This window comes from Oryctolagus cuniculus, chromosome 18 (genome assembly GCF_051225735.1).
Source record: "Oryctolagus cuniculus isolate XC-2025 breed Fujian yellow rabbit chromosome 18, ASM5122573v1, whole genome shotgun sequence".
Taxonomy (NCBI): Eukaryota; Metazoa; Chordata; class Mammalia; order Lagomorpha; family Leporidae; genus Oryctolagus; species Oryctolagus cuniculus.
Window position 1 is genome coordinate 25264997 of NC_142884.1, and position 25001 is coordinate 25289997.

The 25001-nt window shown below is 56.9% G+C and overlaps 1 protein-coding gene across 4 annotated transcripts; it reads right to left on the reverse strand.

Annotated features, from left to right (window-relative positions):
• Positions 1-9778: 9778 nt before the first annotated feature.
• Positions 9779-25001, reverse strand: LOC138846692 (major allergen I polypeptide chain 1-like). 4 transcript variants are annotated; one of them, XR_011384224.2, is made up of 3 exons: positions 11145-11206; positions 10825-11012; positions 9779-9915 (listed from the first exon to the last, which is right to left on the reverse strand). XR_011384224.2 is itself a non-coding variant. In XM_089318856.1 (3 exons), the coding sequence occupies exons 1-3, from the start codon at positions 24702-24704 to the stop codon at positions 9886-9888; spliced, it is 288 nt and encodes a 95-aa protein (XP_089174982.1). In that variant the 5' UTR covers positions 24705-25001; the 3' UTR covers positions 9779-9885. The 4 variants fall into 4 exon arrangements, 1 of the variants encoding a protein (XP_089174982.1); XM_089318856.1 differs by lacking the exon at positions 11145-11206 and adding an exon at positions 24635-25001; XR_016224578.1 differs by lacking the exons at positions 9779-9915; positions 10825-11012; positions 11145-11206 and adding exons at positions 22143-22384; positions 23129-24297; positions 24635-24913.

The window sequence follows — 25001 nt, forward strand, 5'->3', positions numbered from 1 at the left end:
GAGGAGGGGTGACCCTACAGAGGATGCTGCCTTCCACAAGTTCCCTGGGTGTGGCTCTGTGCTTGAGAGTTGTGTACAGACGTGTGAGGCAGAAGAGCCAGAATCGACCTGATTCACTGGGCAAGGACAGGACCCCTTGTTCTGAAGGTTCTCACACCCAGGATGGCCATGGCCAAGCTGCAGGGCCTTTGGGTGGTGGTAAAAGAAGGGGGCTGGCTCAGTCTGGGAGGCCTCTGCCAGCCCTGGCTTCCTCGGAGCCCCCCCCCCCACACTGTGACACTGTCCTGCACATTCAGGAGCCAGTGAGGGCCGTGCACGGACTTGCATGCACTGGGCCCCACACGCCATCCACCTACCGTGCATCGCGTGCTTCCTGCTTTCCATGAGCTGCACCAGGGCCCAGAAAGCGTCCTCCTCGGGCATATACATGAGCAACAGCGCCACCACATGGCTCAGACCCTGGCTGTAGCCCACCTCCTGCAAGATCCCAGAATACCTTTAGGAGACCTCCCCTGGCAAGAATGATATCCTAGGATGGCCCACCTCTCAGGCAGATCAGGGTCACCCACTGAAGGGTCCAGGAAGATTTAGGCACAGGGAGCCCCTGTGCCTGAATCCTGCCACTTGGTGTCAGCTGCCCAAGAATTGGAGCCCAGAGAAGTTCTCCAAGTTCCTGGAGGGAATCCTGCAGGGCCTGAGCTTAGGCAGCACAGGGGGAGAGCTCAAGTATGGACACCTGTTACCCCCAAGATGTCAGCATGGGCCAGGTTGCTGTGGGAATCCAGATCCACGCCCATGGAAGCTTCTGGACCCCTGAGCTCTGCAGGTGAGCCGGTGGCCCTTTCTCACATGAGGAAGAAGTAAGCCAGGAAGTGCTACCAGGACCGGAACAGGAGGTGTGCCTCTGGCATGGGTGCAGGCCTGGGCTTCCTGAATGCCAGGCCCCCCTGGGAACCAGGGCACCAGGCAGGGTTGGCCAGTGGCAGGTCAGGGGGGTGGGGATGTCCAGGCCTTGCTGGGTCACCCATGGAGCCCTGCGCCTGCTCCACTCATGGGAAAGTCTGAGTGGGTGGTTGTGGCAGTGGCGCTGTACAGAGTGGGATTCAGGCCCATGGGTCCAACCACAGGGCTGGTGGGTGTAATGGCATCAGTGGGACCCAGAGCAAAGTCGTACACCTGATCTGCCCTGCCTTCGCCCCCCGCCCCACTGCGTGGAATGCTAGTCCTGGGAGGGGCATCCCAACACGGCCAAGCTCCTGGGGTCTGGAGACCAGCCCAGGAGAAGGCTGCCTTTCTCCTCCCAGAACTTGAGGTTGGGTCCAAGAGGCTCAGAGCCTGGCCTCCACCGCTCTTCCTCAGAGCTGTGGATGAGCGAGGCCCCCTCAACCCAGGCTGGGATCTTTGTGACCAGGGGTGCCCTGCAGGGACTGCCGGGATAGCACCTGCGCTATGATCCCAGAATACTCACAGGATTGTAGACGGAATAGGCCATCAGTATGTGGAATAAGGCCTGTTGGCTGGAAGAGAGAGGACAGAGGCCGTGTGTCTTGTGCTGCCGAGGCTCTCAGTGCAGCTCTGCCTAACAGAGCCTGACAGCCACACGCAGGGCCCGTGACACTCTGCTCATGTGCAGTGACGTCGTCAGGGCACCTGCGTGTTGTCCACCATGTGGGTGAGCGCCGCCTGCAGGGACACGCACACCTCCCAGGGCGCAGTCACGTGCACTTTCATTTCCCAGGTGGGTGTTCAGGGCACAGGTGAGCGTCCCACTGTGGGAGTGCAGTCCCGTGTGTCCAAGCTGTGGAGAGTCAGCCTCCCATGCACGTTCAGCCTTGTAGGGAGCAGCACCCGGCGTCCTCAGTGGTTTTAGTTCCCCCCTCCCACAGCTGTGCGCTGGTGCCCCTTTGTGGTGTAGGGAATAAGCGTGTGTTCATGCGCTGAGGAGGTGAATTGTGTGTGCGTTCATGAAGGGTCCCCCCCGAGCCTGTGTTCCCGGGGTACTGGGGGGCTGCCCACTGCTTCCTTGTGACTGAGTTGAAGGGCTCCTTGAATATTCTGGAAACAACACCTTTATTAGATAGATTGCTACTATTGTCTCCCCTGGTGTTTCTTTTCATTTCAGTCTCTCCACAGTGTCTTGGGAAAGTTTGTGTACTATAGAAAAGGCAAGTTTGTTTTCTGTGCTCAATGAACTGTTTTAGGCTTGCACCCAATCTTCCCTAGGGACCCCATGTGCCCCAGGACCCTTGCTCCTCCCACCCGCGGGTCCTCCCCAGCCCAGAGGCCTCACTTCATTCCGTAACGTTCCCGGAACATGAGGTGGTTTCTGAAAGTCCATGCGATGGCGGAGTCGATGTGATGGAAGTGAGTGGCACCCAGCCTGGCCAGCTCTTTCATCTCCTGCAGGGCAGGGACAAGGGGGGGGCAGCCTCAAGAACTGCACAAGCCCCATTGCCACACAAGGACCTCAAGTCCACGTCAGCTCTTCTGGCTGACAGGGAGTTCCCTGCAAGCGCTCATTCCTTTCTGGGTCCCACCTTGAGGGAGGGTCATGGGCTCCCTAACTTGCCTCAGTGCCCACGTAACCCTGACGGTCAGCAGCAGACAGGGGCTCTGAAAGGTCCCTGTGCACTCCCCCTGCCTGCCTCAGCTCTCAGCACGACGTGGTCTGCCCCCAGCCAGGCTTCTGAGCCTTCTCACTGACATCTCAGGCCCTGCCCTCCAGGAGTCAGCCACAGCCTGACCACTGCTCCATGCTGCCCCCTGCTGGAGGGGCCCATCTCCATCTCGACATTGCAAGCCGCCCTTGGCTTGGAGCTGAGCCTGGGCAATGACTGTCTCCAGGCCCAGCTCCCAGGGCCAGCCCCAGACTGCAGACTTGGGGGAGGCAGGGTGGGCCACACAGCTGGGCCCTGCTCCCTGATGGCAGCCAGGGGCCATGAGAGCCAGCTGCAGCTGACAGCCCTCTGCCCACACCAGTCCTCACTCCCTCCTTTCCCAGAAGCATTGAGAGCTGTCTGACCATTGGAGCGGCCTCTCCAGGCAAGGGCAATGCCAGGGGCTGCAAGTCCATGTGAAGGCAGGGCCAGCTGTGGGCAGGCCTAGGTGAGGGCCGGCCAGCTGCGGGCAGGCCATGTTAGCACAGAGCCTGTGGGGCTCCCTACCTCACACCATTGTGATCTCATCCTGGGAGACCCCCGCCCATCAGGGACCAGCAAGTCCTCTCTTCTGGCCGTATGCCAAGCTGCCCAGGTGAGCTCAGCAGAGAGCAGGTTAAAGCCTCTGGCACAAAACACACCTGTCCAGTCCCAGCTGGGTCTGAGGAGACGTGGAGGAGGCACTGACTAGGATCTAGGGAGAGGAAGGCAGGATGGGGAGGAGGCTCCCGAGGGCTCAGTGAGGGACGGTCCTCCACGGAGACTCAGGCTCCTGAGCAGGCCCGAGCAGGCCGGGCCCCCTTGGGCTGAGTGCAGAGCCGTACCGCGTATTTGCCCGCGTTCTGGGCCTTCCTCTTGTCCACCTCCAGCATCACGGCCCACACCTTCCCGCGCACCTGGGCAGGGATGCCTTTGTAGATTCTGCGCTGAAACTACAGGAGAGAGGAGGCTCTGGTGAGTGCTGAACGTGGCCACTCGTGGAGGCAGCGCAGGGTGAGACAGCAGAGGGAGAAGCCAGGGGCTCCCTGTGTATTGGCAGAGGGAGTATCTGCCCAGATGGGGGCCTTATGACCCACAGTGACTGGAGGGCCAAGGGCTCAGGGGCACCGGCTCTGCCGTGTACGGAGTGGCCGCTACAGGGCTCCTGGAACCACGCCTGCCCTGCATCCGGGATTGTCTTCAGCAGTGACTTCAGATTTTCTACCAGGACAGTGTCCTGTGTGTATGGGGAGGTGTGCCCATGACCTGTGTCTCTAGGGACTGGACAGTTGCCCCTGGGCATCTGAGAGGCAGGCGGTGCCTGGCACAGGAATGGGCACTGCTCAAACCCCAATTCAGCTCTCAGTGTTCCCGAGGGGCCCTCATCGCCACGGTACCTTGTCACTGCCGCGGTATTTACTATGGTTCTTGATCATCTTTATCCACTTCTGGATCCTTCTTACCTCCTGTTTACGCTGGAAAACGAGACAGGATGGCGTGAGCCCAGCTTGGGGCTCTGAGAGGGGCCCTCGGATGCAGCTCAGGAGCTCTGTGGGTGCTCAAATGGAAGGAGCCAGAAAAGGCACAGACCGTGAGCCCCAGATCTGTCTGGGGGAGCATCGGTGGCCTGGCCTCTGACCCGAGCTGCCCCTTCGTCAAGGAGAGCCCCTGAGCTCCAGCCAGGTCACTCCCAACCATGCCAATGAGTCAGGGCGGCCGACAGCAGACACCCCTGAGCTGCGGCTCACTTCTGGGACAGGTGAGTGTGGTAAGATGTCAGCAGGTGCCGTATAAGTACCGCATCGCAGGACCTTATGGCGCTCCCACTCACCACTGCCGAGCCCCACGTGCCCCCTCTGCCCAGCTCTGCTTCCAGATGACTGGCCCATGGCCAAGGACTTGTCCTTACCTTTGCCCCCGGGGTGCTGTCTTGGGGCAGCTTCTGCTCACTGGAAAGCAAGGGAGGCGGAGAGGTGAGGACAGGACCACAACAGGCACCGCGACCTCCCTAGTGGGGCAGGGAAGGACCAGCTTCATCCTCTCAGCCCAGGGGACTGAGACGGGAAGGGAGGGGCTGGTGACCATGAGCACAGGGAGCCTAGGGCCAGGCAGGGGCCCTTGCTGCCAGTGGGGGGCTCCAGGCCTGTCAGAGGTCCACCTTCGTGGGTGTGTGGCAGCCCCCCACAGCGGTTGTGGGGTGGCTGTCCTGAGCAGGGCCAGGCTGCCCAGGGCTGAGGCAGCTATATCCCCACATCAGCTCTGCCCAGGACGTCACCCTGGAACTGACCGAGTCTGGGTGGCCTGCCTGAGAGATGCTCAGTGCTGTGAGTGTGCACCTGGGGCTCGAGGTACCTGGGACCCCCACACCCCTCAGGGTCCCCCACTGCCCACCCTCCCCCCATGCCCTGGCCTCCTGAGGTCATGCGCCCCACCTCACCCCCTCCTCTGTCAGCCCGGACCCTGGCCATCTCTCCACCACTCTGCTCCTGCTTATTCTCCAGGTTCTGGCACAACATGGAGGCAGAAGCCCTTATCCCCGTGCTAAGGTGGGCTGCTGAGTCATGCCAGAGATGGCCCGAGATGGCTCCATCCCTCCAGGTCACCGGAGCCCACCCTCCAGCAACGGGGCCTCTCTCCCCGACATCTGTGGGAACAGCCTCCACGTCCGACTCCTGCCCCCAAATGCTGACCAGTGACTGCCTGTGACCACAGCTGGGCTCAAGGTCGGGGCCGGGGACAGGTGTGCCGCCTCATGTTGGGGTTTCTGACCCCAGTCCCGCCCTGGGGTGAGCTGGGGTGTGGAGGACTCACTGCAGGAACCCAAGCCTGTCTGGGACGAGGCAGCCGCCCTCATCGTCCTCTTCTTCGGGCACCAACAGTGCCGCTCCTCGGCGTCCCTGCAGCCGAGAGGGGACCCGGATGAGAAGTCACTGGGGGAGCTGTCCACCTGCCCCCTCCCCCGTGTCCCCAGGGAGGCGGGGTCTGGCTCTCACAGGCACAGTCCTTGAGGCAGGGCCCCACCTCCTCCCCCAGCACCCTGGCCAGTACCTGCTCATATTTATTGATGAGCTCTGCTCGCTCCTGGGCCCTCCGGGACCTCAGGGCGTTCATATCCAATCTGTAAGACACACACGCACATGGGAGCCAGCACTGGGGAGCCCACAGGAATGCTGCTTTGAGGGCTGTCCCCCTGGTCAGAGGTGGGGCAGCCACACAGCCAGGCAGGCGGGCACCTGGTGGCCGGGTCCTTGGATTATGACTTGTGCAGAGCTCATTGACTACGGACGGTTGGGGAAGGACAGCCCCCACCTTGCCTCCCCTGCCCTTGGAAAGGATGCTCCTCCCCCAGGCTGGCAGCCACGTGTCCTCCAGGGGGCCCAAGTCCCAAGTCTACGGGGCTCCCTGGCCTGCTCCCAGCTCCCGCATCTCTGGGGCTCTCAGAGCCGGCCTCCCTGCCCACCTGATACCAGCTGACCCGACACCTAGTCTTGAACCTGTGTCCAGACTCAGACTCACACCAAGGCCCATTCAACACTGGTGACCAGCAGAGCGGGAGGAATGAGACGACTGTGTACACACTCTGCACACAGGGGCACAACTCAGAGCTCCACCACATCGCCCATGGAATCCGGTGTGGGAGACTAGGGCCGCCCCCCTGGTGGGACCTTCCCCACACCACAGCTCATGCAGAGAGCAAGTCCCACTCACCTCCATCGTGAATCCATGTGATTCTCTGAAATGCGCCTGCTGCCTACACTACCAACTGGTCAGTTGGGCAGTAGACGCACTACTGGCCTCTGGTCGCCTCCCAGCCCAGAGTGCGCATCTCAGTGACTGTGACATCACAGAAGCCTGCCAGCCAATCCCTAGTGGCTCTGCTGTGGCAGGGCTCAGGGTCCTCAGGCCTGGCTTCATTAAAGGTCACCAGAAGTGGGGCCTGTGTTCTCCCCAGGGCCCAGGTGAAGAGGGCAGGGCTCTGGCAGAACCGCCCTGGAACCAGGGGTGCCAGGGCCCTCTGCCACCTGCCGTAACGGTCCCAAGTCTCAGGCAACCGGCACCTCCTGCCCCTCCTTTCTGCCTCTGCAATTGTATTACAGCCCAACTGTGAAGGCCTCTTTCTTTGAACACAAGGTCGCATAGGGAGCCCCACATAGACCTGTCCCCACACTCGGGGCTGCCCCTGCCATGACCTGAACTGAGACTCCCGGGGGTGCAGCCTCCTGTCCTACCACAGGCCCCACCCCAGCAATGCCACCCTCTGCTGCCCCTCCTGCTCTGTTCCAGCCCTTCTTCCCTGGACTTGTAGGAGGTGGACACAGGGGTCCTCTGGGATGGAGGGCAGGGGAGCATGGCCCAGCCTGTCCAGAGTGGGAACCAGGGCCCTGTCCTGGACACGGGCCAGGGCTTCAGGCACAGAGCACTGAGAACTCCTGGGCACCAGCACCTGAGCCACATGCTGGTAACACCGGGCTGCTGCTGACCATAAGGACAGGGACAGCACACGTCAGGCTGCAGGCAGGAGTAGCCACAGGCCCGCGGCTCCCCCTGGAAAAGTGGCTCAGGTTGCTCCCCCTGGGAAAGTGGCTCAGCCCTCCCCCAGCACCTCCTTGGTCCTGGGCCCCACACTGCCCCTAGGCTGCCACCTTATGGCCACAGTCGGTTCTTTTCCCTTCAAGGGCACACTGCTCTGCCTCTCTGCCCACTTCCCCTGCCCTGGCATGGAGACCACAGGGCCCAGGGCCCTGGTCACCCACACACCTGCTGGCCTCCTCTGCGGAGTGTGAATGAGTGCACTGCTGTGTCGTGTCCAGAGATGCTGTCCAGCAACACTTGGGTTTTAACTGATTCTTTTATTCCCCTCCCCACTCAGCGTCTCCGCTTTTAAATTGCATTGTAAACTCTTTTGGAGATTCACAAAGTGCTGTAAAATAACACAGCGAGTGCTGAATGGGGACCACTCAGCTTCAGCAGTCAAATGTTTCTAATTGGGTGGAGGACGCCCATACATTTTCGTTTCTCTGCCTGAGTTCAAACTCCAGATGCCTAGGCTTAGTGTTCTCCACATTGCATTTTCCTTCACTGGGGGTGAGGTTTGTTCCCCAGAGTCCGAGTCCAAGGAGCATGGGTGCATGGGCCCCAACCCAGCTCCTGCATGGACTGACGCTGGCCTCCTGGGGTGGCTTAGGGTGCACAGGGGTGAGTTCCCATTGTTGTTGCTACAAATGTTTCCTTACTATCAAGGTGTTGCTACAAATGTTTAATTCGTGGATCTTGGGGGGTGGTTGCTTCCATCCACTGTTCCCCTCAGCATAGGCCTGCAGTGGCCAGTGGCTAAGGCCTTAATATAAATAAATTTTTAAACAATAAAAATTAAAGTTCAAAATAAAAGCAAGTTCCTCTACTTCTCTCCCTCTTTCTCTCTACATCTTTGACTCTACCCGCCTCTCCCTGCACCCCCATGGGATGTTGGCCACCATGTTGCATGCAGCACGAAGGCCCTCACCAGACAGCATGAATGCCCTCCAGAGCCATGAGCCAATCAGCTCGTGTGGCTTGGACATCGCCCCAGTCTGTGGGATTCTGTCACAGCAGCAGAGAGCGGACCGAGACACCTGGTGTCTCCTGTGTCCTCACTGTGCATAGATTTGCATCTGTCGGATGGGGTGTGGTGGGACACAGCCCCAGGGTCCCACAGGTGGGGTAATGAGGGCGTCTCTGCTCCCCAAGCCCTCCTGTCCCCTGGGCTCCCTTTCACTCCTGCAGAGGCAGGGGTCCCCCATTGCTCCTCTGTGGAGGGAGCTCAGTGAGCACATAGAGCAGGTCTCCCCTGGGGTAAGTGCTTTAGACAGAGTTTGTGGCACCAAGAGGGGTGTGGGACCTTTAAGAGGCAGGCAGAGTAGGAGGTTGCTAGGTGAGATGGGGTGGGGCCCTGGGAAGGGGTGAGTGCTGGGCTCCCAGAATCAGGGCTGGGCCAGGCCAAAGGCAGGAAATGCATCTGGGTCTCCCTCCCTCGTGGGTGATGGAACCCCAGTGCTTGGACCACCACCTGCAGGTGCCACCTGAACCCCCGAGTGTGCATTAGCGGGGAGCTGGAATGGCAGCCAAGGAGCTGGGAGTAGAACCAGGCCCTCTGACTGGGGATGTGGGCACCCCAATCCGGGACTTCACCACTGCCTAGATCGCCCACCCTGACCCATTCTCTCTGTGAAGGCAGCCCAGGTATAAGTGTGGGAGAAACAGGAAAAGGATCAACCCACCCTGCCACCCCCCCCCCCAGCAAGACCCCGGGGACAGGAGCGGCCGCTCCACCCTGTCTGGGCCTCCCAGCAGCTCACCAGGATGTCACAGATGCTCCTCCCCAGACAGCCCTGTGCGAGTGCCCTCAGTGAGTTGTGACAGAGCAGGGGGCAGGTGGCAGATCCAGGCCCAGAGGGCACAGACAGGCGTGCGGGGGGCCTGAGATAGGCGGCAGCATCATGACCACAGGGCTGAGCCACCACAGACACCCAGACCCTGGGCCCACTGTGCGGGAGACCCCACGCGGGGTGTGTTTGTGGGGTCACAGCTCCATCCACAGTTGGGGGTTGGCACTGGGACCAGCTGAGGCAGGAAAGAGGATTTCTGGATCATGGCCAGGGGCGTTCATGCCCTCTGGGCTTTAGGTCTTTTTGTCCGGTCAGGGACCCTTCCCACCCCTTATGTCCCTTGGGCCTGGAGGTGGGAGGTCTCATATGCATCTACAGGTGGGCACCACTGCCACCATGCACGGCCTCACACTGAGCAACCCAGCTGGTCTCCCTGCAGAGGGCGGGGCAGCAGAGTGGCAGCTGCTGTGCAGTTGGGCACGCGCCCCGGCTCTGAGCCGCAGTGTGCTCACGGTGACGCTGGGACTCACTGCCGCTCTGAAGGTGGCTGGCCGGCTACGCCTGGTTGTGATGCGTGTGTCCTGCGGATCGTGGCCACGGTGACAGAGATCGCACCCCCACCCGCCCCGCCCCACACTGCACCCCTGCAGGAACAACACGGACAGCCCTGGATCCAGCCGCCACTTGCAGTCATGGCAGCCGGCCCCACTGCACCACCCGCCTCCCACACCCACGCCCGGTGTCCGGTCCAGCACTGAGCAGACTCTGTGCAACGCAAGCTTTTATTGTTGCCTCCTTCAATGAGAGGCCGGCAGCGCCTGGGCTGCACCTGCTGACCACGTAGGCGCGGGGTGGCCCTGGGTCTTCTTGCCGGGAGGGCTCCCTTAACAAAGAGGATCTGAGAAGATTTTATTCTGCAAAGAGAAGTCGGGACACCTGGTGAGGCCGGGGCCTAGAGACACCTGCAGGGCACAGGCACAGGGCACTTCCTGGGGAGGAGCTGTAGCCTGGCACTGGATCTGGGCAGCTAAAGGCAGATCCTCTCCTGCACCTGGGTGCCTGAGAAGCTCTCCTAAAAATCCCTCCTTTGATGAGGAATGAGGAGGAGGTTCTCTGTGGGGGGTGCAGGTGAGGCTGGGACAGGCAGGGGCTACACGGAAGGCCTGGCAAGGTGGCAGGGGCACTAGGGGCCTTCAGGAATGCACTGACCCCAGTCCCCTGGCCCTGTCTATCTCTCTCAAGCTTTCAACCTAGTGCCCATCCCCGCCCACGCTGCACCTGTAGTCAGGGTTCCCTCTGCTCTTCCCCAGGTGTCGCCAGGCCCGGGAGGACAGGAAGGGCTGTTGGAGGCCTGGTTCCAGGCTCGGGAGCCCCAGATGGCCCTTAGGGGTCCAGGGAGAAGGAAACATGAGGTCTGGGGGTGGAGGAGGGCACCCGAGGGGTCAGGGTGAGGAAGTGAGATTCGAAGGCAGGCAGCACCCAAGGCAACATCTTGAAGAAGATTCGGGCTCGGGCGCTGGACAGGTTGTGGTCAGGGAGGCCAGAGCTGAGGTCTGACACAAGCGGGGCTGCCGTGGGGACAGCGGCCCTGGAGGGTCTCGGGCCTGCCTGGGGGAGCTGAACAGCCATGGAGCCCAGGGCTCCGGGTCCAAGCAGTCGCCCTCCCTGTCCTGTCTCGCACCACGGGGGGCGGCCCACAACTCTGCGTCCTCATCCGGAGGTTTTTCCCACAGATTCCCAGGCCCGGCTGTGGTGGGCACAAACAGTGCCCCTCCCCAGGGCCCCGGAAGGAGCCGGTGTCGGGCCACGACGGCTGGACTCACCACGGCACTGATCGCATGCCCCTTATCCTCCTCTGTCAGTTTCCCATCAACGCACTGCTTCAGCGCCAGGGCGTTTTGCAGCACTAGTGGGTCACTTTGGTAATTTTGCACATAGGAAATATACTCATCGGAGGGTCCTGACAGAAATTCATAAACAGCTGTCTGCACAGCTGGGCAGATGTCACAACCTGAAGAGAAACAGAAGGCATGGGTCACAGCAGGTGCGCCCCTTCATCCGCCCTGGGAGCCAGCACTGCCCTGGAAAGCTGGCCCCTGCCCCCAGAGCACCCCCAGCCCAGGCGCCCGTGGCTGGCACCCACTGGCAAGAGAGATCAGGAGCCAGGCAGAGCCGAGCAGTGCCAGGCAAGCAGCAGGCTTCATGGTGCAGGGACAGCCGCTCCCACCGCGGGGCCCTTTATACCTGCTCCGGGCCGCCAGTAGGGCAGGAGGGGCCTGTCCTCCCCCAGGGTGGGTGTGTTCCCTCCCCGCCCCTCCCAGGCCACAGCTTGCATGACCTGCAGTTGCAGAGGGTGCACGTGGGTGTGTGTTGATGTTGGCCGAGTCCAGCCCTGGGTTAACACAGGGGTTGACTCCTTCTCCCTCTCTTTCCGGGGACCTGACACGCACCCATGCCAGGGTGCAGGGAAGGCGCAGAACCAGTGGAAACCCTGCCTGGGCAAGGGGAGAAAGCACCACACAGGGCCTCTGGAGCCCTGGGCCAGCTCAGCCTCTCGCACCTTGGCTGGGACCCTGACGACCAGCTGCTGTGACTATGGGAACTGCAGGAGACCCAGTGCCAGTGTGGCGGGCAGGCTGGAGCGCAGGTCCTCTCCTTCTCTCCTGCACTCACGGCCCTGAAGTCCAGGGAGCACGGGGTAGACCAGTTGTCTCTAAAGACCTACTTGGCATTTGACCGCATTTTGTTCTTTGGGGCTAGAGGGCCCTGGCTGGACTGGGACAGATGCCCAGGTCCTTGTCTTCCCGTGGGGAGAACAAACTGGGACACAGAGAGAAGTACAGCCTTGTCGAAAGGCAGGGGTGGTGCCCGGCTTCTCCATCTCTTCCAGCGCCTGTGCTCCCCGCCAGATGCCCCAGGGGAGCCCAGCTCCCTTCTGTCCCTGGCTTCCCCGCACACACCCTCTCCCACCCTGCTGCCGCTGCCAGCTCCTGCCCCAGTCTCCCTCCCTCCATGGCCTCCTTCCATTTTGTTTTTTTTTAATTTATTTGAAAGCCACAGTTACAGAGAAGCATTGACAGAGTCAGAGAGAGAGCAAGAGGTCTTCCACCCGCTGGTTCACTCCCCAGATGGCCACAACAGCCGGAGCTGCGTCCATCCGAAGCCAGGAGCTTCTTCAGGGTCTCCCATGTGGGTGCAGGGGCCCAAGGACCTGGGCCATCTTCTACTGCTCTCCCAGGCCATAGCAGAGAGCTAGATCGGAAGAGGAATGGCTGGGTCTAGAACCGGCACCCATATGGTGAGGGAAGTCTTGGCAGCTGCAAGTTCACCTCCCCCACACAGGGGCTGGCTGGAAGCTGGCCAGGAAGCAGCAGTGGGACAGGACTCTAGGCGTTCTGATCTGGGATGCCCACATCCTAAGCAGCAGTGGAACCCGCTGTGCCCCAGCACCTGCCCCACACATGAGTTCTTGCTGTGGCAGGACTGGGCTGGTAGAGGGAAGCTTGTGCTAAGGCGAGTTCCACTTCCTTGGCTTGCTCTGCTCTCGTCCACCTGCACACGCTTGCCTTCTGCTGTCCACTGTGGCCAGGAGCAGCAAGAGGGCCTGGTGGGGAGCGCTGATGTGCTTGGGGCTCCCCAGGGTGCAGCCCAGGAGCCCAAGTCAGACTCTTCCCCCTGTGAATTCCCTGGTCGCAGACATTCTGTAGGAGTGACAGCAAGGCTCAGCCCAGCGCACACTCGCCCCTGCACGCTCGGGCTCGCCCTCCCCTGTCTTCAGTTCTCCGTGGTTTCCCTCCCTTGTGGAGGGATGGGAGCTCCAGGAACATGAGGGCTGTCAGAGGAGCTGAGGGCGTGGCCTGCTTCTCTGAAGTCTCTAAACAAGGACACGTTCACATCAGTAGGAGAGGACTTCAATAAGTTTATGGAAATTAGCATTTAAAGTGTAGGGGCCACGGTGGTGCTACAGCAGGGTAAGCAGCCACTTGCAATGATGGCATCCCATAGTGGAGAGCCGGTTTGAGTCCTGGCTGCTCAGCTTCAGATCCAGCTCTCTGCTAACAGGCCTGGGAAAGCAGTGGAAGACGGCCCCAATATGTGGGCCACTGCTCCCGCATCGGAGCCCCAGTTGGAATTCTGGTTCCTGACCTTGGCTTGGCATAGAACTGGACCTCAAGCAGTTTTGGGGAATCAACCAGTAATTGAAGGATTTGTCTCTCTCTTTCACTGTCACTCTACCTTTTGAATAAATAAATAATTCCCTTTTTTTAAAGATTTATTTATTTATTTGAAAGTCAGAGTTACACAGAGAGAGGAGAGGCAGAGACAGAGAGAGGTCTTCCATCCGCTGGTTCACTCCCCAGATGGCCACAACGGCTGGAGCTGTGCCGATCCAAAGACAGGAGCCAGGAGCTTCTTCTGTGCCTTGTACATGGGTGCAGGGGACCAAGGACATGGGATATCTTCTACTGCTTTCCCAGGCCATAGCAGAGAGCTGGATCAAAAGAGGAGCAGCTGGCCAGTGCAGCGGCTCAATAGGCTAATCCTCCACCTAGCGGCGCCGGCACACTGGGTTCTAGTCCCGGTCGGGGCGCCAGATTCTTTTCCGGTTGCCCCTCTTCCAGGCCAGCTCTGTGCTGTGGCCCGGGAAGGCAGTGGAGAATGGCCCAAGTGCTTGGGCCCTGCACCCCATGGGAGACCAGAAGCACCTGGCTCCTGCCTTCGGATCAGCGCGGTGCTCCGGCCACAGCACGCCAGCCGTGCTGGCCATTGGAGGGTGAACCAATGGCAAGAGGAAGACCTTTCCCTCTGTCTCTCTCTCTCTCTCACTATCCACTCTGCCTGTCAAAAAAAAAAAAAAAAAAAAAAAAAAAAAAAAAAAAAAAGAGGAGCAGGTGGGACTAGAACCGGTGCCCATATGAGATGCTGGTGCCTCAGGGAAGGGCATTAACCCACTGGGCCACTGTGCCAGCCCCAATAATTCCTTTTTAAAAATAGTAAGCTGGGGCCGGTGCAGCCAGCTTGAGACCTGGCTGCTCCACTTCCAATCCAGCTCTCTGCTATGGCCTGGGAAGGCAGTAGAAGATGGCCCAAGTCCTTGGGCCCTTGCACCCACGTCGGAGACCAGGAAGAAGCTCCTGGCTCCTGCCTTTGGACCGGCACAGCTCTGGCTATTGGGGCCAGTTGAGGAGTGAACCAGCAGATCGAAGACCTCTCTCTCTCTCTCCCTCTGCCTCTCCTCTCTGTAATTCTGACTTTTAAATAAATAAATAAATCTTAAAAAAAACACAGTAAGCTTATTTCACTTCAAAAATTTCAAAAGTCACATATGACTTTTCCATAAAATGAATCTTCCATTACGTTTTTGAAGGTCTTTTGTGAATGTGTAGATATTGCCTCACATTAATTAAAAAAAAAAGACTTGTTTTATTTATTTGAAAGACAGAGTTAGGGAGAGAGAAAAAAAGAGAGAGAGATAGGTCTTCTATCTGCTGATTCACTCCCCAAATGACCAAAATGGCCGGAGCTGTGCAGATTAGAAGCCAGAAACCAAGAGCTTCTTCTGGGTCTCCCACGCAGGTGCAGGGGCCCAAGGACTTGGGCCATCTTCTACTGATTTCCCAGGCCATAGCAGGGAGCTGGATTGGAAGTGGAAGAGCCAGACTTGGCCAGCAATTATATGGGATGCCAGCACTGCAGGCCAGGGCTTTACAGCCACTGAGCCACAAGCCAGCCACTCACATTAATTTTTAAAAGTGCAGGTTTTAGATGTCACAATATGTCAAAATCAGGGTCCGTGTTGTGGCTTAACCGGTAAAGCTGCTGCCTGCTGTGCCGGTATCCCATGTGGGCGCCAGTACCAGTCCCGGCTGCTCCACTTTCCATCCAGCTCTCTGCTAATGGCCTGGGAAAGCAGTGGAAGATGACCCAAGTGCTTGGGCCCCTGCACCCAAATGGGAGACCCAGAGGAGGCCCAGCTGCCATTGCAGCCATTTGGGGAGTGAACCAACGGACTGAAATTTTCTCTCTCTCTCTCTCTCTCTCTCTCTCTCTCTCTCTCTCTCTCTCTCTGCCTCTCTGTGACTCTGCCTTCCAAATGAATTCAAGCTTAAGCACTTTTGTTTTCTTTTGGCTGGAGGCACTCTATCACCAACAATGACAGAATACGGTTTGCTGAGCATCAGAGCAGAAAAGACACACAATTATTTCGAGCCCAGGGAGAACCCTGTGCCAAACAGGATTCACATCCGGCAACTGCTTTAGGCAAAGAAGCACCCAGAGCTGAGCACCAGCTGCCCTTTGTCCACCTGTCCTCGGGGCTAGGAGCTTTCTCAGCCTGTCCTGAGTTTTCTGACCTTGCCACTCTAGGGGAGGCCTGGCCAGGGATGACCCAATGTCCCCTACACAGAGCTTGTCAGGGGACTTCTTGTAGCTTGGACTGGGGTTGGGGAGTTTGGAAAGAAAACCAAAGAAATCAGGTCCCTTCTTGTCACCTGGCATCCAGGTGTGCATGACAGCTGTGGCTGACCACGGGTTATCACCAGAGCACTGTTCACGTCTGCCAGGGAGGGGCAGTAGCTCCCCCTGCTGGAGGGGAGTCAGCCATTGACTACTTGGGGTCTCAGGAGTATTTGTCTTCTCCATCCGTCTGCTTATGCAGTCAACTGTTTGTATCAGGATGCACTCACATGTGGGGTTTTATTCATGGTTATAACCCGATATTAAGTTACTCGTCTTGCTGCTCACCGGGTTCCAGATAAGAGCACAGGCAGCTGTCTCGGGCTCGCTTCTGCTAGCGTTTCCATGGACACCCTCATCTTGTTGGAGCCAACACACTGTGCTCCTGCATCGGAGGCTGGGGGAGCTCTCTGGAGGGTCTAGGCAGAGCAGCACCGCCCCTGGCTGACCCAGTGCGCGGGCCTGTAGGGCTGCAGCCTCGGGGGCCGGAAGGGCTCGGGACAACTCAGTCTGGGGAGATGCCTCTCTCCCACCACCGCCTGTGGGTGCTTATGGAGGCACGGGGCACTTCAAACCGCCCAGGGGGCCCTGTTCACTGAGGAAGAAGAGGGAGCCAGGAGAAGGGGCCAGGCTGGAGTAATGGGAAGCAAGAAAGGCCCAGGACGTCATGAGCTTCCATAGGGTGAGAAGGAGGCTGGAGGAAGGATCCAGCTAGTGAGAGCCTGACCCAGGTTCTCTGCAGCTACAATGCTCCCACCCTCAGCCCCGGGCTGAAACACAGGCACGCGTCAGTGTTCTGGACAGCATGTTGGCTCCCTTTGGCAGTGTAGACATGACCTTGAGGCCTCTTGTGATTTTTCTCTCTGCATTTAGGGGGATTAGTGCATTGGGAAGCAGGAGAGGCGGGAGGAGGATGTGGCTGGAAAGCCGAGGTGACCCTGGGGCTGGGACAACAGAGCACTTGGCTCAGGATGGAGCCACTCAGAAAGGTCACTTCTCCCCTAGAGCCAACAGCGTCAAATGTCCCCTGCAGCTCGCTCCTCGATGCTTAACCTGTGTGCCACAGTAATTGTGCCATATTTTGTTATTATTTTTAAACATTTCACTTACTTGCAATTTCATTTGAAAAATTGGTTACAAAGACAGGGAGATAGAGCTTTTCCATCACTTTTTAAAAAATATTTATTTATTTATTTATTTGAAAGGCAGAGTTAAAGAGAGGCAGAAGCAGAGAGAGAGAGAGAGAGAGAGAGAGAGAGAGAGGTTTTCCATCTGCTGATTCACTCCCCAAATGACCAAAATTGCCAGAGCTGTGCTGATTAAAAGCTAGAAGCCAAGAGCTTCTTCTGGGTCTCCCATGTTGGAGCAGGGGCCCAAGGACTTGGGCCAACTTCCACTGCTTTCCCAGGCCACAGCAGAGATAGGATTGGAAGTGGAGCAGCCGGGACTTGAACCGGTGCCCATAGAGGATGCCGGCACTGCAGGCGGCGGCTTTACCTGGTCCACATCAGCACAGGCCCCAGAACCTGCCACTCTGATACAGGCTGCAGGCATCTTACTGGGGCTACCTAACGACTGCATCAAATGAGTGCCCCCATAGGACTGGACACGAGCTGCGGCCTGACCTGAGTTGCTCTGTTTTGTCTCTGGATGATTTCCAGTCATTCTTTCTGTCCTCTCTGTTTCTAACCAGTTGCACAACTACCATCCACTCAAAAGCCAGCCTTGTAAGAATGCTAGCTATGAGGACTGCTTACACCGAGTGCTGGGGAAATGTGTTCAGTGCCCTCCTTGGTAAGGTTAAACTTGCTTGTTCTGGCTTCTGTGACCAGTGCTTGGCTTTGAAGAAACTCTTGGCTCCCGGCTTCAGATAGGCATAGCTGTGGTTGTTGTGCCCATTTGGGAAATGAACCAACGGACAGAAGATCTCTCTCTCTCTCTCTCTCTCTCTATTCCTCTGTCTCTCTATAGCTATGCTTTTCAAATAAATAAAATAAATCTTTTATTAAATTTATTTGAAATAATTACACACAGAGAGAGAGAGAGAGAGAGAGAGAGAGAGAGAGAGGTCTTCCATCCGCTGGTTCACTCCCCAGTTGGCCACAATGGCCAGAGCTGTGCCAATCCGAAGCCAGGAGCCAGGAGCTTCTTCCATGTCTCCCACGCAGGTGCAAGGGCCCAAGGGCTTGAACCATTTCTACTGCTTTCCCAGGCCACAGCAGAGAGCTGGATCGGAAGTGGAGCAGCCAGGACTCAAGCTGGCTCCCATATGGGATACCAGTGCTTCAGGCCAGGGCTTCAACCTGCTGACAGTGCCGACCCTCAAAATTACTTTTAATAAAAGTTGTGACACTCAAATAGGTGCACAATAGGGACTGGGGAAAAAAATTCACCATTTTTCTCTTCCCAGCAAAAAGCAGCGTGCACAGCTGCTCTCCCTAGTGGATTCGTACAACTTTACCTTTAAAAAAGCAAGGGATGGGGGACCAGCTTTGTGGCAAGCCTGTAAAGCCACCAGCTGTGACATCAGCATTCCTGGCGGGCTGCGATTTGAGTTCCAGCTGCTCCATTTAAAGTCCAGCTCCTCACAAGAGCTCTCCACTCCCAAGGCTGCACTTACAGACTGGGTTCTCGTGTCCGTTTGCATACAGTTTAATGAGAGCTTGGGCTCCGACAGGGCTTCACGCCAGGGTCTTGGAAGATCTTCTGGGGTCAGAAAGATCAGCTTTGCACACTGTGTTGCCCAAAGAGGATGGCACCAGCAGGTACCAGGGTAGATCAAAAGGTTCCAGGAGGCTGGCGCCATGGCTCACTTGGCTAATCCTCTGCCTGCGGCACCAGCACCCTGAGTTCTAGTCCCAGTTGGGGTGCCAGATTCTGTCCCGGTTGCTCCTCTTCCAGTCTAGCTCTCTGCTCTGGCCCGGGAAGGCAGTGGAGGATGGCCCAAGTGCTTGTGCCCTGCACCCGCATGGGAGACCAGGAGGAAGCACCTGGTTTTTGGCTTTGGATGGGCGCAGTGCCGGCCGTAGCGGCCATTTGGGGGGTGAACCAACGGAAGGAAGATCTTTCTCTTTGTCTCTCTCTCTCACTGTCTAACTCTACCTGTCCAAAAAAAAAAAAAAAAAAAAAAGGTTCAAGATGTTCCAGGAAAAATAGAATCAAAAAGCCTAGATTTAGGCTTGCGGCTGCCCCTGCACGCCCCGCTCTGTATGAGTGATCGGCATAGTGGGGTCAAGGTGAGGGACGGCCCCAGCCGCACAGTTGCACATCCTTCACTGCACTTCCCGGGCCACAGCAGAGAGCTGGACTGGAAGAGGGGCAACTGGGACAGAATTCAGCGCCCCGACTGGGACTAGAACCCCGGGGTGCTGGTGCTGCAGGCGGAGGATTAGCCTATTGAGCCGCGGCACCGGCCAGTAACTCTTTCAAATAAATAAATCTTAATAAATCCTGGCTGCTCCACTTCCAATCCAGTTCCCACCTAATACACCTGGGAAAGCAACTGAAGATGCCCCAAGTTCCTGGGCTGTTGCACCCACATGGAAGACCTGGGTGAAGCTCCTGACTCCTGGCACAGCCCTGGCCATTGCAGCCATATGGGGAATGAACTACCAGATGGAAGACCTCTCTCCTCTCTGTGTAACTCTACCTTTCTTTTTTTTAAGATTTATTTATGTATTTATTTATTTGAAACTCAGAGTTACACAGAGAGAAGGAGAGCCAGAGAGAGAGAGAGAGAGAGAGAGTCTTCCACCCACTGGTTCACTCCCCAATTGGCTGCAACTGCCGGAGCTGAGTTGATCCGAAGCCAGGAGCCAGGAGCTTCTTCTGGGTCTCCCACATGGATGCAGGGGCCCAAGGACATGGGTCATCTTCTGCTGCTTTCCCAGATCATAGCAGAGAGCTGGATTGGAAGTGGAGCAGCCGGGACTAGAACTGGTGCCCATATAGGATGCTGGCACTGCAGGCAGCAGCTTTATCCGCTACTACAACTCTAGCCCTGTAACTTTACCTTTCAAATAAGTAAATATTTTTTTCTAACTTAAAAATAATTTTGATAAGAAAAAACTTTTTTCATTGATTCTTGGTGAACACCTAAGAGGACTGCTAGAGCATATAAGAAATGTAAAATTAATTTTGCAAGACCAGGGCAGCGTAATGGATAAAGTCACCCCCTGTGGCGCTGGCATCCCATATGAGCACCGGTTCTAGTCCCAGCTGCTCCACGTCTGATCCCGCATATGTTGACTCAAGTCCCTGAGTCCTTGCCACCCCTGTGAAAGGACCAGATTGCATTAAGGGATTCTGATGTTGGCCTAACCCAGCCCTAGCAGTTGCAGGTATTTGGAGAGTAAAACAATGGTTGGAAACACACACACACACACGCACATATGTAATCTCCTGGGGTCGGCGCTGTAGTGGGCTGAGCTTCCGCCTGCAGTGCCAGCATCCCATATGGATGCTGGTTCGAGACCTGGCTGCTCCACTTCTGGTCCGGCTCTCTGCTGTGACCTGGGAAAGCAGTAGAAGAAAGCCCAAGTCCTTGGGCCCCTGTGCCTCTGTGTCTCTACCGCTCTCTCTCTCTCTCTCCACCTCTCCTCTCTGTGTGTAGTTCTGATTTTCAAAATGATAAATAAATCTTTAAAAAATATAATCTCCTGTCTTTTTAATAAAAATGAAAATAAGCAAAATTCTTAAAAATAATAACAAATATGGCACCAGCATTGTGATGCAGTAGGTTAAGCCACTGCCTGCTCTGCTGGCATCCCAGTTCTGATCCAGCTCCCTGCTAATAATGTGGGAAAGCACATATCTGGTAAGAAAGAGCCTGCTGATAGTTTTTGTTCTTCTACATTCTCTGGGTTGACTTCAAGCATTTATTCTTTTGGCTAAACATTAGATCACTCTTCCCTGGAACACTGATTCATATAGATGGATGTGGAATAGCCAACCTGTCTACAATGTCCATTCCACCCACACAAGAGCAGGAGTTGGTTCTTCATCTGTTCAAGGTTCATTCTGTATTTCTCAATAGAAATGTAGACCTTTCAGTGTGACCTACTCATTTAATCCAGCCAACAGGAAGCCCGGGCTTGGTAGCTGTAAGATGAACATCGAATAACCAAACAAGAGGATGCATATTGAGCCAGCACATCAGACAAGAGCCAGGACTCAAGCCTTGACTGTCTCAGCTCCAATGCCCACATCCAGCTTTCTATATTCGACCTTACTGTGGGACCCTGGCCCAGACAGGCAGAGAGAGATGACCGGAAAAGTCACTTTTGTTGTAAACCATTCTCACTTGAACCAGCAGTGATCTGGTTTGCTGGAGCGAAGTCAAACTAGTCTCTGCCCTGTGGACTCCCAGGTGGGCTCCTGGCAAATGCAGTAGCCCATTCGTGCTGTGGGAAGTAGACCCAGAGGGGTCATCACACACCCAGGTGGGAGATCCTACAGGTAAGACTTGAGAGCCTGAGCCCTTTCCACGACAGGGCAATTTCCTCCGGGAATGCTGCCATCCATCCCCTCCTCTGTCCTCCCAGGCCATGGCTGTGTGGGGTCTTGGTCTCTACTGGCAAATTCAAGGGTCAGGGGTCAGTGTTGTGGTGTAGCAGGAAAAGCTGCCACTTGCAGCACCAGATTCCAATATGGGTGCTGGTACATGTCCCAGCAGTTGCACTTTTGATTAAGGTCCCTGCTAATGGCCTGAGAAAAGCAGTAGAATACAGCCCAAGTGCTGAGGCCCCTGACACCCATGTGGGAGACCCAGAGGAGGCTCCTGGCTCCTGGATTTAGCTTGACCCTGCCCATGCCATAGTGGCCATCTGGAGAGTAACTAGTGGACAGAAGACCTAACTTGGTCTCTCCCATTCTTTCTATAACTCTTTCATAAATAAATCTTTTTAAAAAAATCCAGAGGGGTCAGTGCTGTGGTGCAGCAGGTTAAAGCCCTGGCCTGAAGCGCCAGCATCCCCTATGGGCGCCGATTCTAGTCCTGGCTGCTCCTCTTCCAATCCAGCTCTCTGCTATGGCTAGAGGACGGGCCAAGTCCTTGGGCCCCTGCACCCATGTTGGAGACCCGGAAAATGCTCCTGGCTCCTGGCTTCGGATCGGCACAGCTCCGGCCATTGCAGCCTCTGGGAGTGAACCAGTGGATGGAAGACCTCTCTCTCTGTCTTTACCTCTCTCTGTAACTCTGTCTTTCAAGTGAATAAGTAAATCCTTAAAAAAAAAATCCAGAGACAGAAGATGTGAATACCACCGGAGACAAGAGGATTGGTGATGAGCCAGGCCTGGTCAACTCCTGGGGTGATGCCTAATGGGCTAGAGGCTCAGTAACTGTGACAAAGGCAGTGCCCAGACTGCTGTCCGTGGTGCCGACACCATTGTTCTCCATCCATGTGGGTGCAGCCTGTGCTCCAGGTACCTTTCACCCTCACCCAACCTTATTTACAAGTGAGGAAACAGCCTCGGGGAGACAGGGCACCTGGTCAGGAGAAAACAGCCGGTCTGTGGCAGGGTCTGGATCTCTCTCCCTGGATCTCCCTCTGTCTTGTCTGAGTGCAGACCCCAGAGTCTGAATAGCCAATTGGGTCTCTGCTCCCTCCCCCAGTGCCTTGTCTCAAGCTTTCCCACCAGTCCCCACAGGCTCCCCACACAGCACACAGACCCAGGCACCCGGAACTGAGCTACACATGTTTTATTAGAATCAGCTGAATGAAGACTAAAGCAGGTGGGGCAGGTGCTGGGTTCCAGCTTCAGGTGAGAAGAGGGCAGGACGATGGCACTCAGATCAGGCGTCAGTGGCAATATTCACCTTCCCAGAGCATTGGCAGGTGCTACGGGAATGGGAAGGGCCTTTATAACTTCCTCCTTGGCTGTCTGCAGTAAGTGGAGTTTGCATTCTTTGCTGCCAGTGATGGATGACTGGAAGAGTCAGAGAGTGGGAACAGAGGTGGCTAGAGGCAGGTCCTGGACCCGGGCAGGGCTACCCAGGACCCCTGGGTCACCCTGGCTCCAACCCACATGTCCACTCCTGGAGATGGGGCTGCATTGGTTAGGGCCAAGAAGAGGATGGCTCCCACATCCCGTGTTAGGACCCGGTCTGAGCATTCTCCCCAGCCAGAGAGGGAAGGAGCTGAGAAGGTTCTGCAGGGCATTGCGTGGCCTGGGCTTGGGGAGGGGCAAGGTGGCTGAGTCTGGGGTGGTGTGAAATCTCTCAGCCCTGAGACCCATCTGCCAGCCATGTTGGCTGCATGGGAGTGCATCATGTGTTGTAAACAGTCCCCCTGGGTCCTCTCTAATGCACATAATAGTGAATTCTGCATTTGGATCAACCTTACTTTTGAAGAATCAGATGCCCAAAGACAAAGGTTAAAAATCTCCTGCAGTGGAATTCCTCACGCTTTCTGTGTGGCACTGGTATTATTCTTCAATGACCAATTGCATGTGAGTGGTTTAGTGTTTTAGAAACATATGTAGCAAAAGAATGGGCTGCACAGCCTGTGACACACATGGCAAGTGGCTGAAGGTTGTATGTGCTGAAAGAGGGAATAAGACCTGCATGTTTGTGTATCACATCTGTCATGTAGCCCCGATTGCCTGGTCTGTTGGTGCATGGTGGTTTAAGTGTGCTGCTGTGGGGGCAGGGGGACGTGGAGAAGAAATTACCATGACCCTCAGATCCAAGGCCTTGGCTGCAAGCCCTCCCTCATTGTAGCAGTCCTGGACTTTTCCAAGGGCTTCTTTTTCCGATTCATTAGCATGGACCAAATCCAAAGCTGCGTTCAACAGGTTCCTGTCTCCAATGGGCAGCGTCCCAAAGATCTTATAAAATATTGGGCAACCTACAGCTGAAAACACAACCAGAAAACACCTCATTAGAGGAGCTACCAGGCTAGGAGCCCTGGAGGTCACATTTCCCACCTCTTGAAGGTAGCTCCTGTGTCTGGCATCTCTTGCCTGACCTTCCACAGAGACCCGCTCGCCACCCCTGCACCTCCCTGTCGCTCCCCCTCTTCGTGGAGGAACGACACAGGACCCTGCCTAGGCTTCATATCCGAGTCACGGCACCATTATGTCGCTCCCCCTCTTCGTGGAGGAGCAACACAGGACCCTGCGCTGTTCTTTCGTCTGCTCGGCCCTCCCCGGGTTTGCTGCTGGTTCTTCCCGGGTTGGCTACTATCCCTTCCACCTCCGTGGAAGGGCAGTTCCCCCTGGCCACATTCCCCACTTCCGCAGGGGAGCGGCACACCGCCGGCCGGCTCTTCTCGGGGGCTGCACAGGTGTTCCTTCAGCTAGATGTTCCCCATAGATGTTCCCCGGTGCATGCCGTCTCTCTCCTCCTTTATAGTCCTCCTCCGCCAATCCCAACTCGGCTGCCCACACGCCGAGCACGCTGCTCTCCAATCAGGAGCAAGTCCTACAGTTAATTGGTTGAACTGGAGGCAGCTGTGCGGAAGCTGTTTACTTCTCTCCCAGCGCCATATTGTGGGAGAGCAGATGCATAGAATAAGTCTTAATTCGAGTAACTTAGTCTAGTCCGGATTGCTCCCCACACTCCCAGGACTGCAGCTACTGCAGACAGAGAGCACAAGCCCTATGGGAAGAAGTGAGCAGCAGGTGGAGCCACAAACAAGACCCCCGGCCCTGACCACTGCCCAAGCAGAAGAGCCTGCACACCTGTGCCCTTGATGAAGCACCATCCAGGCGAGCCTTAGGCCCAGCAGCCAAGACGCCAACAGAAACCCCCAGGCCCCACAGGGCAGTGCCCGGGCGCAGGCCTGACACAGACGCTGGGGGACCACAGTTTTGGCTCCAATAGCTGGGCTCCTGGAGACCTGCATTGAGTTCCAACTCCAGGTTAGACTCTGGCTTGGCCCCTGGGCATCCCAGGCACTAGGGGAGTGAACCAGTAGATGGGAACACACTCTCTCTTTCTCTCTCGAGTTTTGTAAAGGAAGCCCCATGTCCCCTATGTGTACAACTAATGACCCCTCCATGCCCAAGCCTCTCCCTCCATCTGAAGACCCACTGCCCCTGGTGTTTTCCGTGGCGTTCCTGGGTAGTGACCTCCCAGCTGCCCCTGTCTCTCCCAGAGGCTGCCCAGAGCTCAGCACATCAAGGTGGAATGACTGGTGAGTGACAGCCCAGTAAGCCCACCAATTCCCTCCTTACCACTCTCTCCCAGCTGCAAGCCCAGCTCTCCGCTCACCAGCAAGGCCAGCACAAGCAGAGTCCCCTTCATGGTGCAGGCTGCTGCATGCTCCGCTTGTGGCCAGCTTGCCACTGCTTTATAAACTTCTGGCTCCCCACCCACCTGTGGGCAAGGACCCAGCCCTGTGGTTTCCCAGGTCCGGGGTGAAAAGTATGGGAAGCCTTTCCCACTGCGAGGAGCGAGCTAGTGGGGATGTTTGCCTGACGCTGTTGGCTTTGGAGGAGAAGTGACCTTTCTGAGTGGCTCCATCCTGAGCCAAGTGCTCTGTTGTCCCAGCCCCAGGGTCACCTCAGCTTTCCACATCCTCCTCCCGCCTCTTCTGCCTCC

What these genes read in the sequence shown, in the direction of transcription:
- LOC138846692 (XM_089318856.1), bottom strand. Translation starts at nt 24,704, where the DNA reads ATGAAGGGGACTCTGCTTGTGCTGGCCTTGCTGGTGAGCGGAGAGCTG. An exon ending in CTTGCAGCTGGGAGAGAGTG is followed by an intron (nt 11,013 to 24,634) that starts GTAAGGAGGGAA and finishes GTTTCTCTTCAG; the next exon opens with GTTGTGACATCTGCCCAGCT. An exon ending in GGCATGCGATCAGTGCCGTG is followed by an intron (nt 9,916 to 10,824) that starts GTGAGTCCAGCC and finishes TTCTCTTTGCAG; the next exon opens with AATAAAATCTTCTCAGATCC.